The sequence below is a fragment of the Anoplopoma fimbria genome, chromosome 19 (assembly GCF_027596085.1).
Source record: "Anoplopoma fimbria isolate UVic2021 breed Golden Eagle Sablefish chromosome 19, Afim_UVic_2022, whole genome shotgun sequence".
In the NCBI taxonomy this organism is placed as follows: Eukaryota; Metazoa; Chordata; class Actinopteri; order Perciformes; family Anoplopomatidae; genus Anoplopoma; species Anoplopoma fimbria.
Window position 1 is genome coordinate 6,125,325 of NC_072467.1, and position 22,542 is coordinate 6,147,866.

At 40.2% G+C, this 22,542-nt stretch overlaps 1 protein-coding gene across 1 annotated transcript in view; it reads right to left on the reverse strand.

Annotated features, from left to right (window-relative positions):
- The window catches only part of furinb (furin (paired basic amino acid cleaving enzyme) b), a 61,632-nt gene that overhangs the window by 17,410 nt on the left and 21,680 nt on the right, over positions 1-22,542 (reverse strand). The window contains exons 2-5 of the mRNA XM_054619525.1: positions 21,190-21,288; positions 11,569-11,664; positions 10,030-10,158; positions 9,839-9,915 (exon numbers count right to left, since the gene is read on the reverse strand). Coding sequence (XP_054475500.1) covers positions 9,839-9,915; positions 10,030-10,158; positions 11,569-11,664; positions 21,190-21,288 — 401 coding nt within the window. The remainder of the gene's footprint in view (positions 1-9,838; positions 9,916-10,029; positions 10,159-11,568; positions 11,665-21,189; positions 21,289-22,542) is intronic.

A 22,542-nucleotide genomic window follows, 5' to 3' on the forward strand; every position in this document is an offset into this window, starting at 1 on the left:
GTTGTAACAATAAGGGCCAGAGAGTCTGATATGTCTTTCAGAAGGTAGGGAATATTCATTAGAGTAGTTTTAGAATTCAAGACTTACTTATAACAATGCAGAGAGCAACGACCTTTATGGTGAACATGACTAATAAGAAGCATCAAGGACACACAGCACATTGGGTACAAAGAAGCAAATGCAGGTGTAAGAACACTGCTCTTTATGAGTACTAGACCACAATTATGCATACAAAGGATCAGGTGTAGTGTGCGTAGAGCGGTGGTGAAAATATGACAAAAATGTCTGCCTTTTTCTGGTTATGCTTTACTCTAATTTGGATTTCAATGTTTTTTTTCATATCTTAAGCTGAGTGACGGGGCCGTTCAATAACAGGCTATTATTTGAGTCTGAGCAGTTTCGGTTGTTTCACATGAGAGATTTTCATAATGTGTTTCTGTCTTTAAAGGTATAGTTTAGTATTATTATGGTTGGGAAAAAAAGGTTGTGTAAAATACTTCCGTGCACCAATGAGAGTTTCATAACGTGTATCAAATTCTGATGACAGCTGTGGGGGAAAATATTGTTGTTGTCACCAGTTTGCCCATGGACAAATGTTCTATGTATACTTTATCACAGCATGTACAAAGCTTGAGATCTATGTACCTGTGAGTCCAATGCTGACTATTGAGTACTTCCACAGTCATCTCTTGTTAAACACAGTCACTTCAGACGACTCCTCCTTTCACCTCTACTGCTCAATAAAAAAATAAAAACCTATTCTCTGGTTACACAGGCTACAGGGCTACAGGCTACAGGGGCTTCCAATGAAAGGTAACTGAGGTGAAACCTGAGGAGAAACACAAAGACCTTTCTAAAACTTTAACTTGACAGTCACCGGCCAGACAAATGAGATATGAGATGTTATCAATGTACATGAATTATTCACTGAGTCCCTCATTAATACCTTCAACCTGTTTTGTGTTGCTTTAGAACAGACAGGTTCCCCATAGAGAGCTGTCTAGATGTCAAACACACCCACACTTCACAAACACAAAACACCTCCAACCCCCAAAAAACCACAGATCAGCTCTAATAAAAAACAATGAAAAGTCTTTAACTTCACAGCTTTGCATCATTCCAGGCAAAAAAGTAATCGTTAGTGCAATGGAATTTCATTTGTTTCATTGACTTCAGGGGTTAAAGCTGAGCGATCAGACTGCGAATGGATGGAGCAGAAGGAGCATTTGCCATTTAACATAGGTCATTAAGATTGTCTGCTGATTACAGTGCAGATATCTGATTAGGAGGTGTACCGTTTCACACCCATCTCTGGGACGTGCTGTGTGAATGTTATCGGAACAAAGCTAATTAAGTACACAGTATTGTTTTGGAAGAGCCAAAAATGACTTCCTTTTTGATCTCCCAACCTCCCCCCCCCAATGATGAGGCAGAGGACAAAGTCGTTTCACAGGGTCAGAGCAGGCTACGCCTCCAGCTGGGATCCTGATTAGACTTTGTGTTGCTCTGTGATATATTACCCACCCGCTAATTCCCAGATTTGTTCACTGTAAAACATTTTAGCCGAGGAGCACTGCTGTTTTCTTCCTTCTTCTTCTTTTTTACTAGTTTAGTATTTACAACTTCAAAAAAAGACACTGTGGAATAAGGCAATGTTGCCTCCTAACAAATCATGTATAAGGCTGTCAACAACTACAAGCATTGAAGTGATTTTTTTAACAAGTAATCAGCTGGCCTGACAGGGCATATTTTTCACTGACAGAGATGCCCTCACAAGGACCCTGGCACAACATATGGCCGGGGGTAATACATCAAAAATGCAATAAAATTATTATTATTGCTATCAAGAGGTTAAACTACATTGTTTTACTGCTAACTAGCTTGAATAAATGGTGGCAGGTGATGGAGAGCTGATGGCTCCCTCATGAACAATATATATGTACTCAGGGGTTCAATTGGGAATTATTAAATTGGGAGGCCATTTCTTAGCAGCGGTATGTACTGTAGCAGCAGTTTTTTTGTGAAAAGTGCAGCTTCAAACACCATTATGACCTAATAAGCATTAGATAATCAATGTTATTCACATGCACAATCCGGTCCATTTGGCTGATCATCAAAGAAAGATAGAGTGAATGGAAAAGCTTGAAGCACAGTGCACAGTCTCACATCTCTGTCTGCATGTGAAGAAGCGAGCAGACTTTTAAATGAGTATCTATTGTTTAATCAGAGCAATAAAGAGGCTCAGACCTGCCCACTCATTATATTTTAGCTCACCACTGCGCTCCTGAATACGTCTGACTGACTGGCTCTGCGAGCTCGTCCACACAAGTCAATCATGTTATTATGTGCTGAAACGCTACCGAGTGGGTGCTGAATGGTGACTGTCAGTTTTTTCAAGCCAGAAAAACAAATTTGTGCGAGGGACTAGCTTGTAAGTAATATGCATTCACTCACTGCAAAAAATATGACTGAGGAGGCTGTTAAATGATATAAAGGGAGCTTTAGTGCTGCTCAGGACAGAGCACAGTTTCACATACTGAAATAATGTGACTGCTTACCATAAAAAAACAAAAAAACAAAAGCGAAAGGAGATCTATATTGAAGACATGCAAGACACCAAGTGCTTCCTCTGTTTTTAATGAATGTTTTTAATGAATTTAATGAAGCCGGAGCATTCTCCATTTTAATGTGAAGGGATCCATTGCAGGTTCAAATTTATGAGCTATTTTTCTTGGAAATGATACTTAAAAATGATAAATACAACTTTAGGTTTACACCTGTTTGTTTTAGTTTGAAGTGTAAAATGTAGTGAGAAGCTAAATTTTGAAGCAATATACATTAATTTTCTTTAGGTAGAACAATACTGGGTAAACACAGAGGAAAATAAATTGCAAAGGGATTACATTCTTTCACTATTGAGGGAGTCTGCTACTATCCACACTGTCCAAAAACACATATAGCCAGCACCATGGCCAGCCAGATGGCTTGGCCCAAACTACTACACGCTTGCAATGTGCAGGCAATTTTGCAGTTAAATTGCACCGCAAATAACAGCTTCAAATATCAACTCTCAATGACTTATGTTTAAACAAACAAACAAAAAGCCTGGCTCACAGCTCTGCCTTTTGAAACAAAGACGGTCTGAATTTGTGTCTGGGAAATAAATTAAAAAAATATCAGATTATCGATAATGTTATTTAAGCAAACACTGAAAATTCAAATGAACGTCAATGATGGTTAATACTTTGACATGAGGTATGCAATTCCTTTAGCTGCAACCACCTGCACGTACAGTTATTGTTTCATCCACAGCGTCGTAAAAAATGTGTTTTTCGCTCCAGATAGCACATATCCTCAGAACGAGGAGCCGCGGACACAGATGTGATGCCAGGCAGGGGATTCAGCCAGGATGGGCGGACTGAGCACAGAGCCAGAGGCCTGGGAATTCGTTTATAGAGAGGCCATACACATCAAGATGCAGCTGGTTTGTGTGTATGTGTGCGAATGAGTGATTGGCCTGGATTGAATTCAGCTAAACCAGGCCGACAGCTTAATATATCCGGGGAGGCTCAGACGTTCCAGAGCAGACAAAGGGTTTGAGGCGAAGTCACAATTCTATTTGTCAAATGTCCATGAAATAAAATGATTTTTCAAGACACTTTAGTGAATGCTTCCATTCTATATCCATTTAAAATAGATTGGAAGAGGTGTCAGACACAGCGACTCTCCGGGTCACACGTAAAGTGTAGTCTGAAAAGTTTTATACAAGAGATTAGGGAAACAACAAAACTCTAAATAATAATGCAGCCTCATCTGGGAGAAAGATAATCGAAGTAAGTTAATATTAGAGTTGGTGCCTGAGGATGGCAAAAGATACATGCTTTGTCCAAAAGACAAGCTGTGGAGAAAAAACCCAACAAAGCTTAAACAAAGCTTCGATGAAAGGCCTCTGAACTAGAGACGCTCTATTCACACAGCCAATGTGACCTCCCTTATCTTATCAGAAGAAGAAAAGGGACGGAATGAAGTAATGCTGTTATCTCTCCTCCTCAGGACAAGGCACCATATTTGGTCAAGTCATTGCCCTGCCATTTACTGGAGAAAGTAGACATGTCTCCCAACACAACCTCTCTGCACTGTGACCACAGAACATACTGTACAGCACAGTCTAATAAGATAAGATAAGATAAGATAATCCTTTATTAGTCATGCAGCGGGGAAATTTGAGGAATTACAGCAGCAGAGATGACATAGTAAAAAACAAGATCAAAATCAAAAATAATATTGTACAGTATACAAACACATCCAGCAATTGTACATTCTACATTGCCAAAACTGCATCATCTTACTGAATATTATCACACGCACACACATTCATGTAGTGCTTGGTTTGTGTTGTATAGAGCACATGTGTTGAATATGCATCACCAAGTGTGATGATGTCTAACCCATGCTTAGCTAAAATGTAGGATTTATCTTTTGGCATTGCTCTGTTGGTTTTTGTCTGTTTTTAGAGGGACTGAAAAGGGTCCGTTCATTGGAGCTGCCAAAAGGATTAGGCTATTTTCTGCTCAGCTCAGCTGTGGCCTCAGGCAGGTCTGTTCAAATGGTTACACTGGAGTGTGAAGTGGCGATCTCTATATTGTGTGGTCGAACAAAGACGTGCTGCCCTGTAGGGAAGATGATTCCTTTGTTTAATATTCCATATTTTAGTGTCTTCGGTTTGAGAAAAACCACACACATGAGATAATTCTCATTTCTTACTAACAGTGACAAGACCGTTTTTTTTTGCAAAACAATGGGCGGAAAGGCATCGGAACAATTTTGGAAAAGTTTTCAGTCCATCATCAGGCAAATGTAGATCGACACATTGACTGTCGTGACCGTGCATATCCTTACGTGGGAGGAAACTCGTGGACATGGATGGAAAAAATCAAACTCTGCAAAGGAGGGGGCCAGAAATCGAAATGTATTTTTTACTGTGAGGCAAAAGCTGTGCTACTCTCTGAATAAAAATCATTACTGCGATATGGAGCACTATGCTAGGAGAGGAAATAAACAATTCTAATGGAGCTATTATGGAAAGAATGACCATTGGCCAATGATAAGGTATCTGAAAAGGACATGAACGAACACAAGGAGACGCACAGCGACTCGATGTGTGTTACCGAGAACCAACTAGATACGGTCTGCCAAGCCAAAAAGCATCTTTGAATTATTGCAAATTGCTTGAAAGTAATCAAAGTAACCTCATGGGAAAGGAACAAACAACATATTCTAGCATGTTTAAACTGGAATATCTCTACACAGACTGCTTTAACACCCCATTCAACAGTGTTCAGTCAACTGAGCAGGGTGATCAGACTGCCACCTCCATTGAAACAGGCCTATACCTTGTCGAAATGTTTATAAAACAGCAGCTTTCAATCACACTGCTCTTTTACAGACAGAAAAAATAAAAAAATAGCAGGCAAGCATACAGCAAGCCAGAGGACTCAGATTTAAGAGTGAGGTCCCTGCCAACATAACCTCCCAAAAATTCTGCCTAGCTGTCTGGAAAATAAACAAGCCGTCCCCAGCAGAATAAACAAGACGACGGGAGGAAGAATTATATTATTTAGGCCTGACAAAGGGTGGCAGCTCTGTACACAATAATTGATAAACTCAGTGTAAACAGTGGAAAGCATTTATCTGCTGCCTGTGATGGTAAATAGAGAAAATATCATCCTCTTGTTTTTTCCGATCATTCTTTCTCCATTCAAGCTGCCAACAGTCCACTAGAGCCTTTTGTCCAACCTTTCAAGCCTCAGGATGAAAAATGAAGTCTCATAATAAGGCTTACACAAGTTTTTCATTTTACCAAAGTAACTTTAACTTACTGAATGCAGTGTTCACTTGTTTATCTACTAGATGCATCTTCTACAAGCAATAGCGGAATGAGAAACAATTGTAGACAAGTACTGCACAGACTGAGGTTTGTCTATTTAAACATGTCTTCTGCTCCTTTAACCACCAAGGACAAACTATAACTCTCATGTCAAAAAATCACACTCGACATAAGATCTCGAATGTGGATGCTTGAGGAAAGTCAATTCTGCAGAATGTTGTTTTCTAAAATGTGTCAGCAGCAGAGTCAGCGCTGCGCAGTGCGACCTGCTGTGTCAAACACTGTTACGGAGGCGCTAAAGCAGACAACGCAGGAGGAAGCAGTCTACTTTGATTTGTGCTCTTCTTCAGTCTGATTTGATCTGTATTGCACCCTTGACATCTCAGGTTTATTACCTCAATACAGACACAGATATGCATCCAGCGTGTGTACTGGTTAGGCATTTTTATTTGCATTCACATACAGAATTGGGAATGTCGCAGGTCTTAGACGCCGTGTGTCTGCCAGCGTCGGCCAAGGACAAAAGGCCCGCCGATAGTATTCAACCCTGTTGCCATTGTCTGGAGTTGCAGCTTGAATTCCAAGTGGATTGAGGCTTATTTTCTGTCATCTAAGTACACAAAATACTGCACAGTGACACATTTAAAATGTAATGTTTACAGTGAAGCACATAAACATTTAACCTCTAGAGTCTGTCGCTGTCACACTTTGAATTAAGCAATATGGTTGGATAAATAAGTGATATAATATTTAATCAAAGTCAAATCGGCAAGATATCACTTAAGAAGGATGAAGATATTTTAAGAATTAGTGTATTAAGTACAGTTTTCAGAATAATTACTATGTTTTATTAATGACAGAAATATATCATAAGATTGATTCCTTGCTCATTCACTTGTTACTCTGTAAACATACTAGTTAATATTAGGGATTATCTACGCTAACTTTTCAAACTGAAATAACTAATTTGATTATATAAAAAAGAACCCTACCAAAATGGACCAGTCACTTTACCTTTTAATGATTGCAGAGCTTCGCCATACTTTCTATTGCAGGGGATTCCTACCCGACCTTGACTAATGTCATAGGAAATCAAGAATTTAATGAGATGAAATAATGAAAAAGATGTGTCTGTTCTGCAGCGGCTGGTGGAGGTGCATTTACCATTTTTCCTTGTCAGTGTATTTCCGCTGAAGAAGCAGAACTTTGTTCAGAGAAACACATAGCCATGTTCCACTAAGGACAAAGCAATTTGATAGGGAGAGAGAAGAATGCCAAAACTTATTTTGGTCTATAACAATGCAGTCAACCTGATAAGCCGACATACCTCGTCCTTCAGCTTCCCAGCCTTGAGTTTTAGTCACTTTAGTATTTGGGTGCTGATTGCGTTCGTTGGACTGAAGAGCACACAAGGCGGTGTAGCATGCAAATCATTTTCCAATAAAGGCTGTCACTGCACAATGTTACAGTGCATCTCAATTATTGGACCCCTGTGAAAAGTTCTCAACAGGAGCTAATAGCACGCCAAGGTGAAGTTAGATGGATGGAGACAGTCAAACAAAATGTGAGAAATATTAAATCACCACACCATAGAACTCACCCAAATTAAAAAAAAGTCAACTGCACAGTAGTGTGTTGTTCTGATGCTGAATCAATGTGATGGTAGCAGTTATAGACATAAGATAAAATCTTTCACATCTTAACTAACTAACTTCATCAGTTTTGCCCAGTCAGGACCCCAGTGGTGTCAGGATGACTTAAAACAGTTAAGGTTTTATTTGACTGATTTATAAAGATCTGCAAGTTAAAAAAATGTATTAAGAATTCAAATTATATTAAATATATGAATTGTATCGTTAAGATAAGTGACAATTATTTATTTAAATCCACTATTGGATGTATGAACACTTTCTGAAAATATAAAAAAAACTACAGGAAGTTTAGCCCTATGTACTGGGTGATCATTTCATATTATCCTAAAAATTAACAATATTGGTCTTTAAACTTTTCATTTTACACACACACATATATATATATATACACACAATACTGCACAGCCCTCTTGTGACCCTTAAGGGTTTTTAGAAATATATAGTGTTTTGCTTTAATGACAGACTGCTGACAGGAGGTGAAATCAATTATGCTAGCCTCTGCTCTAGCCCCACCCTTTATGTCCACATTATACTGACATAATAGAGGAAAAGTGGAGGAAAGTAGTCAAAAAAAAAGACAGACATGATGAAGCCCAAACCGATCACCTGCCTGGCCAGACTTCAACCAGCCTTCAACTTGTCCTGCACCCCTGCCAACAATATCTACCAGAGCTGCCAACTCAAGACTACAGAGCATCTCTAAGGATAAACTCAGATATTAGAATTCAAAAATCAGCCATGCGTGTCATCAGTACAAATGAACTGGCCTTCATGGCAATGGAAAATGCCCGCCTCTGACTCTCCTTAGCTTTTTGTTGTCCTATGAATATATTCATATAATCTCATTGTGAGGGGGTTGTGAGCATTACTCACTGTCAGCCTGTATTTCTCTGTTGTGATTTACATAAGATATTGGATGCAATGCATCCACGGGTCATACCAAACACCGCCACTCCACGCTGAAGACAGGCACACACCCTTGCTTTTCATTCCATGCCCATAAATTGATCCAGTCTAAGATAATTGCTCAGGTAATTCCCCTGACATGGGTAGCAGAGTGTGTGTTTCTCTGTGTTTTTTACTATATGTGTGTGTATGTGTGAGTATGTGTGTCTTTCTAAAGTAATAGCATGGTGCAGTTGGGGACTTGAAGTGAACCAGAGGCAGGGAGTAATCCCCTCCAGTAGTGCTTTGTTCTATCAGCAGGACAGAGTGGGATCTACTTTACACTGACGGAAAGGGCTAGGGGTCGCTCTGCATGGCTGCTCAAGCTGTAGGCAAGGACAAGAAACAAGGCCTTTGCTAACAAAACTGCTGATGCTAGCCTCTTTCAAGATTAATAAATACTGCAGATGAATAGATCATGATGAGGAATGAGGACAGAAAAACAAAGAGAGGAAGAGATATGTGGTTTCGTGAGATAAACAATGCCACATTTCAAATAAAAACAACAAGCCCAGATTCTATTCTCATACAATAGTTTTTATAATCTCATGAAAACTTGTGAAGCTGATATCGATTCTCCCCCTGACCAACTGAAAATGGATGCTGCGCTTTGAGTCCCACAATAAAGAACAAAAACAAACAACTACAAAAAGACTTGGTGGAAGCCGTCCCAGAAAAGAGAGAGATTTGAGAGAAATCCTGCTGTGCTTTTTTCAGAGGCGGGATGTAGCTTCTCATCTGCTCCAGGGGGATTGGACAAAGGCAGAGGACCATAGGGACAAAGGGAGGATGATTCGCCCTTGCTGGAGTTTTAGTGTTCCATCAATAAATTGGGGCGAACTTGTTTTAATGTGACCAAAGACTGGAAGGGAAGAGCATGAATCACAGAGGGCAAGTAAACAAGTATTGTATTAGCAACAAATAAGTGGCTGTGGGGCACTGCGGGCTGGATCTTATAATCCAGCTGGAGCATCTTGGCTTGTGTACTGAAGCAAGAAAGACTTTTGCAGAATGACTGCACCAGTGCTTTCAAACTTTATATAATTGGTAACTAAATGTAAGTTCTTCAGCCAAAAGCACTGCACCAAAAGCTGCAAAGACTTGGTGCTTCCTAACCAGTGTAATTTACTGTCAACTAACTTTTATAGGGGGCTAGTGCAGAGTCAAAAACAACAAGCGTTGGACAAGGGTTGTTTGGTAAAAAGAAAATGTAATCCCGGTTCAAATGATTTCTCAGTTCATAAATGTGCTTCTCCCCCATTTGCCAAATTTCCTTAAAGATTGAAATCTAACTTTAAAGTAATTCTGATCTATTCCTAGAGGTGTTGCCTGATGTCTGCTTTAGCCAACTTACCTGTTTTCATTTCGCTGCGTGTATCTTGGTTGTGGGTCAGCATCTCCGTCATTAACATCATAACTGGCCTCGGGATCCTAAGACAGACATGGAAACGGCATTCAAGTCATTTAACCTCAAGCCCATTTTTAACTTCTTTACGTAATTTCTTTTTATAAATACAGAGTCTACGTCATACTTTTTCGACTTACATAATTGCTGACGAGGTCAGGGTGGTCTTTCTCAATTCCATCGTCCAGGATAGTCACCACTACACCTCTCCCCGTGTAGCCCTGAGCCCAGGCTACTTTGGTATTCAGGTCTTGATGCGTTGGTGTGGACTGAAAGAGACACAAGGCTTTTGTTCAGCTGTCTGTCTACTCTGACTGACACTTCCCAGACAGACCAACAGAATAGGTCTGTTGGTGTGAGAACAGTTTAAATCCTCTGCAAAGGCCTTTTACCCGTTGCAGAGCATTATGTTAAAATCAGAAATGCTCAATACAAACATAAACACCAAGACATATAAGCGAAGATCAGAGGTGATTCATGGACACTTCACTTCAATTTTATTTCACCCTGACATGGGTTGCTACTTTGGGCTGGCCTGCCAAGTGTTAGCATTACCTAAGCTGATGCTTAGGTAAGTAGCTTATATTCCTGGGTGTTGGCTTTGAACTGGCACAGATGCCATTCAATACATATTTTAAGTAAATGTTTGCTAAAAACTGCTGGGGCCAATGTTCCAGAATAAGTTAATATAAAAGCCCCTAAATACAATAAAATGTTTTTTCTACAAAACAAAACATTAGCATGGGTAGCAAAAGCCTTAAGCTAAACCACTTAGGTCTTAAACTCAGAGCTGTGTAGTATGCTTTACATAAGAGAAAAAAGGTTTAAGTCCTCAGACGATAAGAGGTCTAATGCTGAATGGCAGAACTGGTTTCACAACTCCTATTCACTGGTGATATATGTCTGGGGTAGTCAATGTTGTCATTAATCCCTGGCAGTTTTTGTGCATAAAAAAAAGGAAAAAGGGGAGATTAGGGCAAATTTAAGGATATCAGAGAAAAGCTGTGCTTATCCAAACAGACAGAGCCAGGGCCATTTGCTATAAATGTTTCACAGATGATACAGTTAAGTAGTCAATCCGTCCTGACATTTAATTTTCCATTCAACACAATGGATCCTGGGATGCATTGTGTTGTACCTTTGACTGTGTTGATGGTGAAGCTGTAGTAACTAAAGCCTATACGTTTATTCCAAAAGACAGAATTTAAATTCACCTCATTCTCCATGAGGGAATTAATAACTTGTGGCGCTGCGATAATGAATACATCTTAAATCAGGTAACGCTTCTGCAGAGCTGAAACTATTGAGTGCTGTTCAGACGGGGCTGAATAAGAAGGCCATCAAGGTTTAATTAGAAATAATTGCAGAGAAGAAACTGTAATATAAAAAAAATGAACAAATCAGCATGCAGAGAAGGACCTTCTCCTTGGCTTCAAAAACTTAAAATTGCAATCTGAATGGAATACAAAAAAGATAAAACATAAAATATTCAACAGGCGGCACCTACTAATTTGTTTGCTGGTAATGTAACACAGAAGCAGCTTTAAATGTTATTGCAAATTACACTAGGTATGCCTTTTTAGAAATAATATCTACTGAATGTTTGACATTTTCAACATCATCTTTTCTATAATCACAGACTAAAGTCGAGACTATAAAGATGAGAGACCATTACACACCAGGTACCACTGCTTGGGGAAATCTGGGTCTGTTGGGTCGTCGTAGATATCCCTCTTCTTCCTTTTTTTCACCACCTGCTGCTCCGCCCAAAGGACCTGGGATTCCGAGACACAAACACAAACACAAACACACAATCAGAGAAAATTCATAGTTTACACAGTTATCTTCCCATGCTATTCTGTAATTACTAATGTTCTACTTTCAGAAATTGTTGCAATGTCCCACAGATTATGGATGTGGAAAAACCCCAGCTGTGTTCCAAAAGCAATAACTAGGAAGAGAGGCAGAGATGTGAAGCAAATCTAATTTATTTTATTCCTGAGATGCTGAGGGAAAACGGCTGCTGTACATTGTGCCAGAGAAGGGACCTTTGAAGTCCTGGAGGCTGCATGGATCTATACTGGAGTGGTAGGGGTGGGTGACAGTACAAAGGCTAGTACCACAAATAGTGAATGTCATATCATAGTTTGGTTATATATATATATTTTGCAAAAAAACAAAGTTCTTGCCAAAAGCCACACAATAGCAAATAATTTCATGTCTGCCTCTTGCCAGTTAAAATGACTGGTCCACTGCCATGCTTGTATCTATATATTTTGACAGGTATTTTGCTCTGTAAACGAGTAAGAATGATCAAAGACATCCATAGACTTTAATATTTGCTCATATTTTTCCAGACAGCCAAATATATATTTTTGGCACATTTCACTGCGTGATTTGCTAGCTGAACAGTTCATATCCAAGCTGCGAGACAAAAATCTGATAAAAGCTGGGAATTTTTAACACTAATAAAGACAGCCTTAAGAAAATGGTGGGCAAAAATACTCCCATTTCCAAAATAAACTTTTCTGGCAATAATACATTTTTACATCATTAAATTAGACATATGTGAGCCAAAGAATGAGACGTGAAATGATTAGGGAACCACAGAGAAAAGTGGATGTAGTGGGAAGGACCTGTGGTGGTGTTTTACAAACATTACACTTTGTTCTAATTAAATAAAAGCCAGCCAGCTATGATAAATTAAGGAAGAAGCTATTCAGATAATATTTGAAAGTCAAAGTGGACTGCTACTACTGTAGCAGCGGGAATCTGCATTGATGGGAGTGTGCAACTACAGAAGAGACGCTTATCCTCTGAAGCACTTTAAGCATATGCTGTTGTGCATTATTATTGTCAGTGATGAATGCATCCATTGCTGAATTTTTGCTGAAGGTGACAAAGCTTAAACTGATTCCACTTTTGTGTCAAGAGCACTCAAGAAACGCGTGTCTAAACTTGTGAATTTCCTGTACAATGCCCAGTAGATTCTGAAAGTCCAACTTGTTATTCAAGTATTTAAGTTCCATTCGACCAATTTTTTCCCCCACTTTCTCTTGCTGCTGTCAGAGTTGTATCTAGAAAGGAGTGCTTGTGTCATGATTACATGCTTATAACAGTGTAAAGCGCGTGGTGTTGAATGTTCAGTGGAGCTTCCGAGGGTGCTGTAGCTCCTAACCTTCATGAAAACTTTGCCTGAGAGAATGAAGCCATTGACCTTATTCAAGGGACCCTAAACTAATTAACATTCATCTCATTTTATTACATTTATAACTGCACACGACTGACCCTGTTGCACTGCTGGCCACTGCACACCACATTATTATCAGAGCAGAATTACAGAGGATAGATGAATCACATGATGAGCTGGATACAGTCATCTACTGTAGAATGTATATAGCCCTTCATTTATACAGCACATATGCAAATGATTAAATATTTGCACATTCAACTCACAGCTTACTTATATAACAACGCCTTAGGAAAGCTGTCAGTGTAATAGACATGATGTAATTGGATCTTTTTAGATTTTGACATATGTTATGTAAATGTGCAAAAACCCGCTCTTAATGAGAAAAAAATGGTATAATAGATACATCCAAGCCGGTGATGGTAACTAATTAGAAGACAGAGATACAGTACAAGTACCACCCTGAGGTCTGGGACAAGGACAAAAGGTAGCCAAACACAAAGGGAAGAAATCATGAGGCAAGAATGAGGTCTGTGATCCGCTTGAGCAATAAACTATTTGTTCCATCTCCCGACAGTGCCCTGAGGGCTTTCCTGTCTGATGACTACGGAGAAGGCATGCTGGTATTGTGTGTAATGCATAGAGGCTGACAGCCTGTGCTTTGATCTGTAAATCTGTTTCCACGGTTTATGGAGAAATGATAAATCTGGTAATATTTATCAACAATATATCCCACGAGAAGACTAAAAACAAATAATGAATTGATCCAGCAGACAGTATATCCAAAACCAGATGCTTTATAGCTTATTCCTCTGTGGCATATATCTCCATTGTTGTCCAAAGACTATTCAAAACCCATCAGTGAGCAACACGTTTTGATGGACATGGGCACTGAAGTGTTTTTTGAGTCGACCTTTGTGGTTTCCCAACCTGAGGATCAGGACCCCTGGAAAACCAACGTGTACTTGTTTAGGCTTTCCCTTAATCATTTGTTTTACTGGATAATTATATTTTTTCAGGCAAGTAAAAATAATTCATAACAATCGGAGAGGAATGAAAAACTTTTTCAGTCTTCATTTTATGTCACAACGTGTGGACATGTGAGACCTGTGACAAAGGGGCACTGCCTCCAACGCTTTCTAGTGCAGCAAATCTGCTGCTGAAAATAGTATTCAACAAATAAATTATTCCTCCATGTCCCTTATGTAAGGCATATATTGAGACATTTACATCGTCGGTAGCAACCAGTGGGCTCAAGGCTGAACACGAAAGACAAGCTGGGTATTGAGAGATGAAAAAAACGCATTGTTGGTTTTGGTCTTTTGATGGGATTTGTTGACAATAACACATATATAGGATATTGCCAGCCTCGTCCCGTTAGGCCTCAGCACAGTAAAGTGCACAAATAGTGCACTCTTACTCTCACACACACACACACACACACACACACACACACACACACACACACACACACACACACACACACACACACACACACACACACACACACACACACACACACACACAGAGAGAGAGAGAGAGAGAGAGAGAGAGAGAGAGAGAGATGTGCTGCAAGGTCCCTACAAAACCCAACATGCCTCACCCTGCAGTTTGTACAAAACCAGCAGCAGCCACCCCAAAACAAATTGATTTTTTCCTTCATAGAGAAGGTATGTGGAGCAGGGTGGAGATGACAAACAACCCTCGCAAGCATAATGGTAAAAGCTTATGCAGCTGCCAATGCCATTTTGCCACTGTGTGATCATTCAAAAGGGGATGGTGATAAGCGGCATGTTAGCACCACAGAGCTGAGGAAAAGAGACAATGGAGGTAATGTGAAAGACGGCAGTCGGATTACAGAGAGGAAACACTATAACAAGCTCAAAGCTTAGCATTGACTAATCTAAATCCAACCATTATGTTTTCACTGCGTTTTAAAGGTGTTTGCTTTCAACCGGGTTAAGCAGAACCTTTTCTTTCCCCTTTTTTCAGGGATCAGATGGTCACACACACACAAAATGAATATACAAACTCCCATAAATAGATAAAAACCCACTCACTCATGCTGTAGTGTTTTTTGGCAGCGGTCAGGCTTTGCCTGAGGTTTGGTCGGTTTCTGGTTGTGTAGGTGGGTAGGTAACCAAAGGACAAACTGTTGATCCTAAGCCAGAAACCTGAAACCCTCAATAGCTGGGGGTTCAAGCACGGTGTTAACTTGAACCGCTGACAGAGATGAACCTGTGAGATGTAATCTTTTCTGTCAAAAATGTCTTTATCTTGCTGTCTCTGATGCTAGGGCTCCAGGTTTAAATTTAAGATGCTTTGTCTCCCATTCGTTATTGCCAAATGGCACAGACAATATAAAGGCAATCTAGCCATACAGTAAACCTCAGTTTTCCTCATCCAAATTCATTCTGCTCCTTGCGAGCCACTTATTAAGGAAGACAATAACTTTCTATCGACCGTTTCTTATTAGTTCTGCGGTTTTGCTAACAGTTCATTCTGCATTTCATCCTCACCAGTGCATGCAACACTAAAATCCATTATGATACATCATTAAATCCTTGGTAACAATGCCAAAAATCCTTGCCTCTGTCAAAGTTCATACTAGTCCTCCTTTGTGGCTGATTTTGGAGATCTCAAAACAAATCTGAAAACCATTTGAGTGCCGTAGTTCTCTTCCAGCTCTGAGGCGGACACCTCTCAACCCATATGCTGTCAGAGCCTTGTTATAGTCCATATAACCTGACCCCTGACACCACTGGCCTCATTGAATGTCACCATATCTCACTAATGATGTCTTGGGGCTTCAGCGCTTGTCATACCACATCAGTCCTCCCCTCGGCCTGCTTGACTTGTACTCAGGAAAAGCTACAGAGTAATCCTTGGGAACTGCTTGGCAGGCCTACCTTCCTACAGATGGCCCAGGTCTGTTGTCACTTTCTAATGGCCCCCTTTTTAGCACCAGTCAGGTACCTCTTCAGATGCTTTTAAATAGCGGCAATTTCCACTACTGCCAACAGTGTTTCTAATGTTAGCATGACAGCAGCGTGTTGCTGAGTCAGGTGGCAGCAGCACTGAAAGAGAGGGTGCTTTTATTTTCTTTGCTGCTGATGCCTTGGTTGTCAAATACTCAACTTTCCTTTGACATCAGTGGGGACATTTTTAAAAGGTTTAATATTAAGAGAATATTTTGACTGACCAAACTGGTGATGTTGCATGAGCATAACATCAAAATTATGGATGACATATTTAAAGGGTCATTTCAAACCAATCACAAAGAAACACATTTTCCCTTTTACCCTAAGTGTAGTCTCGCATAGCCAGACCTGTCTCCACAGCACAGTGTCAGTGCTAAAGAAAGGTCTGGCTCTACACATTATCATTCTTCTAATGAGGAAAAAACACTCTGGCTTGTTTGTATTTCCTTAAACAATCACAATCCTCTTGGGCGGCGATAAGTACGGGATGCAACTTCGTGCAAAATAGATAGCCCAGAAGAGCAAAGGGAATGCTGCGTGAAATACACGACCAGTGGCAAGCTTATACCCACAGTCTACATCCTGTGAGTGTGACTACCCAAGAGGTACTGTAGCTTGCCATGTAAATAGATTGTTTTTTATTTGGCACTGAGAATTCACACACAACAGAGGTGAAGGGCACTCAAAGACATCACACTTGTAAAACATCAACAACATCTCTTTCATAGTTCCCAAAGTCAACAGAAAATGAATAGAAAATGAATAAAAGCATTCACAGTTGGTTTTTTTTGAAGTATCCCTATTTTTTTGTTTCTGCTGTGTGTTTGCCCACTTAAATCCCAACAACATTTCCTCCCTCAACAGCCGAGGTGTGAATAAAAGCAGCGAAACCCTTGAGCGCAGCTTGCAAAAGGTTATGACATTCTTAGACTCAAGAATGCACCATATTAACCACAGTTATTGGCCCCGACGCAAAAACTGGAGAAGTATAAAGTTCATCTATAAAGGTGAACATTCTTGGTTCCCTTCAAAATCTCTTATGTGCTGGTTAGATAACATAACCCAAACAATGAGAGCTACTAATAGCCAGTACAATTACATTTTTCATAAAGGCCTGGTATTAGCATATATCCTGTTGCCTTCACAAGAGAGTGATGTAATAATCTATACATTTCACATCTAATTACCATATGTACATAAAAATGAAAAGATTGTATCTAGTGTTTCCTTTAGGATTGTTTTTCCTGTAGTGTGAGGCTATCTGAAGACTGCTAGATTGTGTGTGATTAATTGTAATAAAGTGTCTGTCTTAACCAAATGAACCAACACAATTATTCAAAACCATCACATGAACGTATTTATGTAAAGAACCCAGAGACAGGGCTCTTGTTATTCATGAAGGCTGATTTACAGGACAGAATAAGTGCTTTCTTCCCTACTCCACTCTTTCTTCTGGCTGCCACTGTCATTTTCACTGTCTATGAAAAACATTTTCCCAAATTTGACAAGAGTTGAATTCTCTTCAATTTAAGAAATAAAATCAATGGATTTATTTATATACCTACAAGAGAATGAAAGCTGATACAGCCAGACATTTCTCCTGGGTAGGAACAGTGCAGACATTGTATGGTTATACAAGTCTGGCAATGAAAGAATGGTTATCTCTTAAACCCTAAACAAAGGTTTCCATAATGTTGGCATTTTTTAAATGCTGACTCAACTACATCTGGTATGTATGTAAAGAAGATGAGATTTACAGACTTATAGTACGGCAGGTGTAAATTGGTAGTTGGGCTGTATGCAAAGAAATGTCATGTCAAAACCATGTCTTTTTTTTCAGTTATTATTGCACTGAACAAAAGATGACGGAAAGAGAAATAATTCTAGAAATACAAAACTAGAAATACAAAAGTGGGGCACACTTCTCTCTCTTTACAAACTTTGATCCTTACTTTTCAGACCTGCTGAGAACACGACCTATCTTTTCTCTAGTATACAGTCCATTTTCCCCAGTGTTGTTCATGGGTCCCTGCCTTAGCCCTTAGATAAAGAGTCAGTTTTTCCATGGAGTATATTTCCTCAACAATGTCCAGACACTGGCCTGGTCCCGGAGGGTCACATTTCAACCGTCTCCTTCTGATGGCCGTTCTAAATTTGAGTGGCAGGATTCTGAAGAGATAGATAGCCTTTTTTAAAATTGAGTTGCTAGGTATCAATCCTGCGTACAGAATCCGGGGGCCCTGGGAATCCTGTAGTATAAGATCTCCTAAAGAGTCTGAATAACCCTGTCCTAGAATGTTTGTATTTTATTACATGACCAGAAAATATGTGAGTGATTGGCATGTATTTGCCCTTACGGTTTCCAGCATTGCTGCTGTTTACCCAATTGTTTATTTTTTCTGTGGGGTGTAACAAAAAAGCGGATTTAATTCTTCCATACGAATTCCCCGAATTTTGTTCTACACATAGAATGCCAATCACTCTCCGTCAGTTCAATGTTCAATTCTAGTTCCCATTTCAATTTTACATATAGTGAATTTTTTTCATTTTGTTTCTTTAAACTGCTGTACAGTTTGGAAACAATGTTAGAAGGGGTTTGTTTGAATGAACCTGTCAACGCTAAAATTCCTTTTTTAATTTCTGTATTGTAGAAATGTTTTAGCTGTAGGTATCTAAACAGGTATTTTCTAATTAAATTCTCCTTTGAGTTTTTCAACAAAAGTAATATCTATCTTTCCAGTTCTAAACCTTGGAGATTGGGAAGGCCAAATCAGAATTTTACTATTTCCTTCCAATTTTATTTTTTTTGACAATTTGATTCCATATTTCCATGATTCTTTTAAAATGAAATTTTTGGACCTTTTTGGTCTGTATATACTTTACCTCCTAGCCTGGCCTGAGGTTGAGATTGACCCAGATTTAGCTCAATATGTTTGCATTTAGCTTGATACTCCGGGGAGCACCAATAGACAAAGTATCTCATTTCGGGCAGCGTAATAATGTTCTCTGAGATTTGGTAGTGCTAGGCCTCCATTTTCTTTGTCAATTGGGAGTGTTTTACATTTTAAAATTGCTTTCAACTTCAATTTATATTTCTGCCTGATTGCCTCACTTGGTATGTATTTAAAGGAGAGTGCCTGTGTTTTTGTGATGTTCAATTTATAACCTCATCAGATTGAAGCATCCATTATTGTTATAACTTTGTGACCAGAACATTATCTATCCTTCTTTTAGTAATTATATATCTGCTTCCATGGTCCCCCATTTCCTTAATTCATTCAAAGTTAATAGAGAATGTCACTCCACTTAATCGACTTTTTAAAAGAGCTGAATTAAGAGAACCAAACTATTTCAGCTTAACGTATTCTTCTTTTCACATGAGTGTCTCTTGTAATTAATATAACTTATGCCTTATCCTTTTTCAATTTTGCTAGCACTTTATTCCTCTTAACTGGATTACTAAGGCCATTCACATATAAGGAAGCAATTCTAAAGTTATGTGACCCTACCATTCATAATCCAAAGGATAAACGAGTAAGTAGCCACCAAAAACAAAAATAGCAACTATGAAACACAAAAGTGAACAAACTCTTGCTCCTCCTCAACTGTGACCCCATTGGTGGGATAAGGGTGAGGCCTCTCCTAAGGAGAGGGTCCTGTACGGTCATACTGGATTGTGTAGTTTAAGTTCCTGATCATATTTGCTCAGTGCGTCAACTGTGGAACTCCTTGAGTTTATCCATCATCGCTGTTGTCCCTTTCTTCTAATGACCCACTGCCTGCTGCCTCTTCCTCGTCTGTCTCCAGGTCATTCACAGGGAATCTGTCACTCTTCAGCTCCCACTGCCCCTTCTGCGCACTGATGTACGTTCGTTCCCCAGTATCCTAGTGGATCCGCAAGATAATGTATGGTGTTTGGAAGCCAACACCCTTCTCTTTAGGTCTTTCTTTATCCTATTATATTCCCTGCGCTTCTTGATTATCTCAGTTGCATAATATTGGTCAAAATAGAGAGTTCTGTTTCCTAGTTGGATTATTCTCTTTTTTTACGCCTCTTTCAGTACCATCTTCTTGGTTGTGAACTCCTGGAAGTTGATGTTGATAGGTTCTCGGGTCGGCTATTCTGCGCCAGGGACTGATGAGCCCGCTGTATTTTCAGGTCCAAGTCTTCTGGTAATGGGGACTCACTACTTAAGACTTTCAGAATAAACTGTGGTACCCAGTTTCCTTCTTCTCCCTCCACCACTCAAAAGATACATATGTTGTTTCTCCTAGACCGGGATACTAAGTCCGTTAGTTTTTGCTGCAGGACTCTTTGCTGTTCCAGACAGGCTCTGCACCGGTGGCCTCCACCGCCCATCCCTCTACCTGTTCAACACCGGTCTCCGCTTCGCCAACTCGGTCAGACAGACTCTGCATTTATGCTACAAGGTGGTCAAGTTTTCAATTGATTACTTGTCCCAGGGGATTAATTTCCTGTCTGAGACAGTCCTTGTCCCCCTTGGGATCAGTTTTCATCTCCTTTATCACCCTAATTATAACTTCAGAATCTATGCTCGTTCCGAGGCTCCTCGAGCCCTCAGCAGATTCACTTCAATTCCCGAGGTGCGTTTGTCTTATGTTTTTGGCATTTTTTCTTCGCTTTTATGGCCTGTGGGGTTTCTTTTCCCCCTTATATAACCTTTTCACTGATAATTGTTGAGTATTTAAGTTATTCTGTTAGAAAATTGCGAAATAATTCTGGGAGTGCTGTTTCACTGTGCGTTTAGACTATTCCATCAGCAAACCGGAAGTCCCCTCTAGTCAACATTTAAATGCAAATAATGATTTTACTAGACTGGAGAAAAAGCAGGACCAAACACATGGACAATCCCAGATGTTGTAATGTGTCGCTGGGTTTATTTAGCATATTTACAGCTAGGTGGTACCTCAGAGTGGGTCAGGGAGACAGATGGAAGGACCGGCGTGGACAGAAAAGAATACAGAGTTTGACAAGCTGTCATTGACGCTGGCATCCTTTTCTCTTCTGATATATACACTCTCTGTGTGTAATCCAATCTGTCTTTTGGCCTTTTGTTGCCAACATAGAGTGCTGCAATGAGCTGTGCCAGAGCTGACAACAGTCTTACCTGTGGTTCTTTTTGCAGTCTGATGTGCATCCCCCTGTGGCCAGACAAAGCCCTCCTCTCCACAGCATGATGCCTGAAGTGATAATAATCACCAAAAACCTGCACAAACATAAAGAGAGAGGCAATGAGTTCACCTGTAGCAACCGGATGGCCAGATAACACTTTGTGCTCACCAAAGCATTCATGAGCACAAAAGCAAATGTGCAGACAGTGTTCAGAGCTGAAAAAGACACATCCATTTGGACATTGAGGTCTGGCATTCTCTGCCCACATTCAAAGGTAAATGAGTATGTATTACTCTAATGGCTTAGTGGGTTAGAAACCATTATTTTATTAGCACCCATAACATATTGTGTGAGTCTTGGCCACAGGAGTGCCGTAAACGCCACATAAGAGTTATGTAATTCTAACAAAATGGGTCTGTTATCTTTATTAAAATGAGGTGTTACATTTTCAGTCATTGCGTGGATATTATTTAGTTAAGGATTTGATTAGAGCTCAGAATCATGATTCAGCTTTGATAAAATGATAAAATATCCCGTCTATTCCACAGAGCAACACAACATAAGAACAGCAGCTAACCTGGGTGAAGAGACTAAAGCTCTCTGGAGATTGGAGAAAATGTCACACAAACACACACACACACACACACACACACACACACACACACACACACACACACACACACACACACACACACACACACACACACACACACACGCGTCCATTAGAGGGAGTCTCAACTCAGAGCTCGACTGAAGCATTCAACATGCCGCGGTCATTGTCCCATTACACTCCCTGCTCATAACAGAACTTCTAAGGACAAGCGATTGGGTGACAGCTGTCACCAAACTGGCCTTGAACCTCAGGGAGGGCTTTCTTTTTGTCAGCCCTGCTCATAAGTGACGCACAGAGACCCCCCACACACACACCCATGTGCCCCCCCTAGTCATCATGGTCAAGGACAGCTGACCTGAAAGCAAGATAGAGACTAAGTAATACCGACATCCAGAGATAACAGTGCCGCAAAAAGGACAAAAATAAAACCAAACAAAAGTTGGAGAAGGAAGATGACGATGAGCAGCCCTGATTCTCTTTACACAGGTATTCACGAGAGAGAAGCCTCCATTTGAAGAGGAAGCATTGCAATCTGTACAGTAGCGCCGCTGGGGACTGGTTCACCTTCACAAGCCCAGTGGAGCGGCGGAAGAGAGGGGGAACAAGAGGAGGATGGGATGACGGAGGGAGACGCAGGGTTTGACAGGCCGACCAGGCAGGATGGATGTGTGTGAGGAGGGAGAAGAGCAGACGCAGCAGGATGGAAGGCTCTCCTGGGGCTGCAGGCTGATTCTG